At 36.9% G+C, this 6,564-nt stretch overlaps 1 protein-coding gene across 7 annotated transcripts in view; it reads right to left on the reverse strand.

Annotated features, from left to right (window-relative positions):
- The window catches only part of LMBRD2 (LMBR1 domain containing 2), a 52,726-nt gene that overhangs the window by 5,256 nt on the left and 40,906 nt on the right, over nt 1–6,564 (reverse strand). For 6 of the 7 annotated variants that reach the window (XR_005796876.1, XR_005796877.1, XM_040495363.1 and 3 more), the window contains exons 14-15: nt 2,367–2,470; nt 1,138–1,184 (exon numbers count right to left, since the gene is read on the reverse strand). Coding sequence is in view for 5 of the 7 variants with exons in the window: in XM_040495363.1 (XP_040351297.1) it covers nt 1,138–1,184; nt 2,367–2,470 (151 nt within the window). In the remaining 2 variants the exon portion in view is untranslated. The other variant, XM_040495391.1, reaches the window with a different exon arrangement.

The following is a 6,564-nucleotide window of genomic DNA, read 5'->3' on the forward strand; positions in this document are numbered from 1 at the left end:
AAATTTTCTCCCATATGAATAAACTATAACTACCAAAGACCTGAAAAGTCACTCTGGATAGCAAAATCAGAGTTGTGTACAAGATGATTAGATAACTGCAGTCAAACCATATTAAGGGAGATACTACTCAATAAATTATTAGAACTGAAAGGAACATTAGAGGTCACCTAATTCAACTGCAGTACAGTTTCATTCTAAAATAGCCATGCCATGGGCTCTCTTATTAGAGGACATGAAAATTTCTTTCTTTTAGAGAGAAAGTGCACATGCTCTTGCACAAGCGGGGGAGGAACAGAGGGAGAGAGAATCTTAATCTCATTCTCCAGTGCAGGACTCGACACAGGGGCTTGATCTCATGACTGTGAGATCATGACCTGAGCTAAAATCAAGAGTCAAGAGTCGGACGCTTAGCTGACTGAGCCACCCAGGGGCCTCAATGACATGAACGTTTCTATGTGTGAGTGGTCCATCACAATTTTGATAAACTGTGGAAGTTAGAAATTTTCATTGAGAGGTGAAATCTGTCTCCAGTAACTTCCCCTTTCTGTTCCTAATTATGTCTTCTGAAATAAACAAGTTTCCTTTCATACAACACACACTATGAAGACAACCATCAAGTCTCCTCCTTCGAGTCTTCACTTCTCCAGTACAGATAACACCAAGGTGTTGTAAATTTTGTGGTAACTGTGACTTAGATTTTTCTAATTTTATGCCCTTTCACTTTCTATGAGGAGATTAATTTGCCTCAGCAAACAGAAAACTGAAGAAAAATTGAAGAGGAACAAAATTAATGTCGTATTACCAAAAAAGTATAACAACTTTAAAGCAATCAAAAGGACTTTAATAGCAAGACTGCACGAATTTATTAATTCATTCAATAAGTATTTCCTGAGCACCTTTAGACAAAAAACTGCTAGACACTGGACATGAAATAATTTAATACTAATAACTTTTAACACAGGTCTGACAAGACAGTTAGCATATACATCTCAAAGTATTAAAATTAACTTTTTAAAACAATGTGCCCTACGTCATTTTCCCACTGTTCTTTAGACTTTAGCCAATTCTAAATCAGTAAAATTCTCATGATACTTCACATCAGTCTTTAGGTCACGGCAAATTAAGTACTATACTTACTCTTCTTCGATTTTCACCTTCTTCTTGCCTTTGCCTTTTTCTCTTCTCTAGAGACAGAAAAGCGGTCTCAAATTTGGTATAACATGGTTTAATTAGACGTAGAGTAACTGAAGTAAAGGTATCAGGCTATGACCAATTTCCTTTAAATTACTACAAAGTCAAAAGTAATAGGTTATTGTTGGAAAGGACCTTAGAGGCCACCTAAGTCCACAGAGAATCCCTTCTGTATTTTTGTTGGAGATGACCTTTAGGCTTTGTCTGAACAGTTTTAGTGAGGAAAAAGTTCTTCATTTGAAATTTGTTTGTAACTTCTCTTTTCTTTGCCTTATCTTCTAAATTAAGTTGATACTTCTTTCTGCATAAAAGTCCTTTCCTTTATTCTCTTCAGGCTATATACTCAGTGTTTTGTGCGTGCGTGCGTGTGTGTGTGTGTGTGTGTGTGTGTGTGTTTTATAAGATATGCTGTACATAATTCTGGCTGTCCTTTTCTAAATACCTTCTAACTTGTTAGTCCTACTCTTGAAATCTTACCCAGGACTGAATATGATACTCCAGATGAAGTCTAATTAATGCCAAAAGCAGAACCATCACATCAACTAGACCCCACCTTCCTAGGAGAGAATGTGAAGGCTACAACAACTTCTATTGGAGCTACAACACATTTTGGCTTATACTTAACTAACGATCACATAAAAACTCCAGACACACATAGGGAGAATGTCTAGGAATCCATGTCCCGACACTCAAGTTCTGTTTTCTTTTTTCCCTACCATCACTTTAACATCAGGAAATTTGATACATTCAGTGTTAGATTCTAGTAGAATGCCACACATTCTAACAGGTTGTTAACAATTATCACATTCTAAAAACCAGCCTTGGCTTGAATGATTTCCTCTGTAGTATTAAACCGATGATTCTTTCAACTCATGAATTTTACAGTTGTACTGAACTTAGCAAATCTGTTTCCAGACAAACATGAAAATGACTCCACACCATCCAAGAGCATTATTTAGCTGAAGACATACTAATGATTTCTGCTACAATATTTCTTAAAGTCAGATGAAACCATTTGTTTTCAAATTATTTTTGCTATGAAGCCTGTACATAGATTTTTAGTTAAAAATATTAACTTCTTAAGATAGAATAATAATGATAAATTATACAATTTGAATTTTTTATATTTTGAGTCTTAGTACTTTCATTCATTTATTTTAAAAGACAAATCGTACCTCGTCTGATTAATTCTTTTCCTTCATCAACCAAGTCTGATGTCATGTCATTATCTCCCATGAACTGCTGGAAACCAAGCAGATTCAAACAACGCGTTCCCAAACTAACAAAAGATTTTAAAAAAGATAAGTATTATTTCTCATTGTAAATGTTTAGATAAACTGTTCTTTAACATCATTGCCCGAAAGAAGCCTACGTTTTGTTGTTAGTTATCATGGCAAGTTATGTAATTAAATTTGTCTTTTTTTTAAAATGTTTATTCCTTTCTGAAACAGAGAGAGACAGAGCACAAACAGGGGAGAGGCAGAGAGAGAGGGAGACACAGAATCCAAAGCAGGCTCCAGGCTCTGAGCTGTCAGCACAGTGCCTGGCATGGGGCTTGAACCCACGAGCCACAAGATCATGATCTGAGCAGAAGTCAGACACTTAACTGATTGAGCCACCCAGGCACCCCAACATCTGTCTTTCTTGAAGAAGGACTTATTTCTCTAAGGAGCTTATATACCCAGTATTCCACTGACAGGGTATGTACCATACCCAGATTCCTTACAAAAACAAATTAAATTGGGCCATTAGAATACCTTCAGAAATCATACAGGGATTAAAAACAAAACAAAACAAACAAAAAAAAAAAACCAATGCAATCGCTATAACACAAATACAATTCATTCTTTTCTTATATTAAAAAAATTTTTTTAACATTTATTCATTTTTTGAGACAGAGACAGAGTGTGAGTGGGGGAGGCGCAGACAGAGAGGGAGACAGAATCCAAAGCAGGCTTCAAGTTCCGAGCTGTCAGCACAGAGCCTGCCGGCGGGGCTCGAACTCACGGACCGTGAGATCATGACCTGAGCCAAAGTTGGATGCTTAAACGAATGAGCCACCCAGTTGCCCCTCTTTTCTTATATTCAAACAACAATTTTAGTGTTGAAAATACGCACAATCTGTATCTCCAAGTGTAAAATATCCTGGTTTAGAACATCTTAACTATGTAAGTTGATATTCATGTTCATTTTTTTTAACCTGAGAGCTAGTCAATTCTATTTAAATAGCTTTTATTATAAACTCAGAATTGATTACTATGTCTTACCTGGGGGCTATTATTTTATCTTATTTGGTATTTACTTTAAACCTCATTGCTGTGCAGGACAAGAATACTCTGAAAATATGACACACAAGGAAAGAAGCAATGGATAGACAAGCAGGATTAATACTTAAGATCCCATTATACATCAGCCAATTTACAGATACTCTCTTATTCACTGTAATTCTAAGAGATAGATATCATTTTACAGATAAGGAAACAGAGGCCCACAGGGTTAAATACTTTGCTAATGATCACTGAATAAACTTTAGAGCTGGGATTTAAATCCAAGACAAAACAAAGACTAAGCTCTTTTTATTACCTTAGTTTTCAAACTTTTTTACTGATGTACTTCTACTAACAGAAGCCTGAACACACACATGGAGCAAGGAGGGAGAGAAAAAAAGGAGGAGGGAATAAGCGTGTGTGTGCACACAGGTGCATGCACTGGGAGGAGAGGAAAACAGTGGAGCAGTGACACGAAAGTGAAGGTCTTCCATTTTATATTACCAATGTGTAACACTCTGATGAATTCATAATGCCTGCTTGCTTTAATATATAAAGAATGTTTTATATAACTTATCACTGAGCAAAATTGGGGTGTTGGGTAGACGGTCATGCTAATTCTGTGACTTTAATTTTTTTTTTAATGTTTTTATTTATTTTGAGACAGAGAGAGACGGAGGATGAGCAGGGGAGGGGCAGAGAGAGAGGGAGACACAGAATGCGAAGCAGGCTCCAGGCTCAGAGCTGTCAGCACAGAGCCCAACATGGGGCTCGAACTCACTCACTGAGTGTGAGATCATGACCTGAGCTGAAGTTGGACGCTTAACTGACTGAGCCACCCAGGCGCCCTGCTAATTCTGTGACTTTAAATATTCCTTTACTATCTTCATAGCCTTGTAGGAGTATGACACCCTAGTATGAGAAGCCCCAAACTAGATCATGGTCTCTGAGAAGGTCATAGTTTTTCCTAAAGTATCAGGAAACAGCCTTATGGTCTCTAGGCAGTTAAGTCTGAATATGAACTCTGGGCATGGCTGTGTTGTTGGTAATACGGAAATTAGACTAATTATGGCAGCATTCCAAAGAAAACAGAACTAGGAAGAAAGTTACCATTAAAACGTAAGTAAGGCATTGCTTCATACGTTTCTATAATAGAATATCTATTTTGAAAGGTAATTTGAAAATTCAAGAAATCTGCCCTTTTCCTAAAAGACAAATTGTGACTTTGAACTAAAATAAAAACTCAACTTGTTAAAAAATAAATAAAATAAAATAAAATAAAATAAAATAAAATAAAATAAAATAAAATAAAATAATAAAAGACAAATTGTAAATCAAAGTTTATCCTAATTCTAAAACAATACCTTTAATGGATTATTTTCAATTTTAACAAATTTTCTTTTAGACATAATTCTTTATATTTAAGATTTTATAGTTGATAAACCATTAGTTATTCTACCCATCTATTACCTGATCCACATAACAATCTAATAAGGTAGGAAGAGATGCTAATCTTGCCAACAAAACTACTAACGTGTGAAAACATAATTCACACATCACAAGCTCTTAATGTTTCATTAATAGTTTTATAAACTTAAAACATTTTTTTAAATTTACTTTTATGTTTTTATTTTATTTATTTATTTTTTTTTATTTTTTTTATTTATATATGAAATTTATTGTCAAATTGGTTTCCATGCAACACCCAGTGCTCATCCCAAAAGGTGCCCTCCTCAATACCCATCACCCACCCTCTCCTCCCTCCCACCCCCCATCAACCCTCAGTTTGCTCTCAGTTCTCAACAGTCTCTTATGCTTTGGCTCTCTCCCACTCTAACCTCTTTTTTTTTTTTTTCCTTCCCCTCCCCCATGGGTTCCTGTTAAGTTACTCAGGATCCACATAAGAGTGAAACCATATGGTATCTGTCTTTCTCTGTATGGCTTATTTCACTTAGCATCACACTCTCCAGTTCCATCCACGTTGCTACAAAAGGCCATATTTCATTTTTTCTCATTGCCACGTAGTATTCCATAGTGTATATAAACCACAATTTCTTTATCCATTCATCAGTTGATGGACATTTAGGCTCTTTCCATAATTTGGCTATTGTTGAGAGTGCTGCTATGAACATTGGGGTACAAGTGCCCCTATGCATCAGTACTCCTGTGTCCCTTGGATAAATTCCTAGCAGTGCTATTGCTGGGTCATAGGGTAGGTCTATTTTTAATTTTCTGAGGAACCTCCACACTGCTTTCCAGAGTGGCTGCACCAATTTGCATTCCCACCAACAGTGCAAGAGGGTTCCCGTTTCTCCACATCCTCTCCAGCATCTATAGTCTCCTGATTTGTTCATTTTGGCCACTCTGACTGGCGTGAGGTGATATCTGAGTGTGGTTTTGATTTGTATTTCCCTGATAAGGAGCGACGCTGAACATCTTTTCATGTGCCTGTTGGCCATCCAGATGTCTTCTTTAGAGAAGTGTCTATTCATGTTTTCTGCCCATTTCTTCACTGGGTTATTTGCTTTTCGGGTGTGGAGTTTGGTGAGCTCTTTATAGATTTTGGATACTAGCCCTTTGTCCGATATGTCATTTGCAAATATCTTTTCCCATTCCGTTGGTTGCCTTTTAGTTTTGTTGGTTGTTTCCTTTGCTGTGCAGAAGCTTTTTATCTTCATAAGGTCCCAGTAATTCACTTTTGCTTTTAATTCCCTTGCCTTTGGGGATGTGCCGAGTAAGAGATTGCTACGGCTGAGGTCAGAGAGGTCTTTTCCTGCTTTCTCCTCTAGGGTTTTGATGGTTTCCTGTCTCACATTCAGGTCCTTTATCCATTTTGAGTTTATTTTTGTGAATGGTGTCAGAAAGTGGTCTAGTTTCAACCTTCTGCATGTTGCTGTCCAGTTCTCCCAGCACCATTTGTTAAAGAGACTGTCTTTTTTCCATTGGATGTTCTTTCCTGCTTTGTCAAAGATGAGTTGGCCATACGTTTGTGGGTCTAGTTCTGGGGTTTCTATTCTATTCCATTGGTCTATGTGTCTGTTTTTGTGCCAATACCATGCTGTCTTGATGATGACAGCTTTGTAGTAGAGGCTAAAGTCTGGGATTG

Source organism: Herpailurus yagouaroundi, unplaced genomic scaffold, assembly GCF_014898765.1.
Source record: "Herpailurus yagouaroundi ecotype Mexico unplaced genomic scaffold, PumYag 29, whole genome shotgun sequence".
In the NCBI taxonomy this organism is placed as follows: Eukaryota; Metazoa; Chordata; class Mammalia; order Carnivora; family Felidae; genus Herpailurus; species Herpailurus yagouaroundi.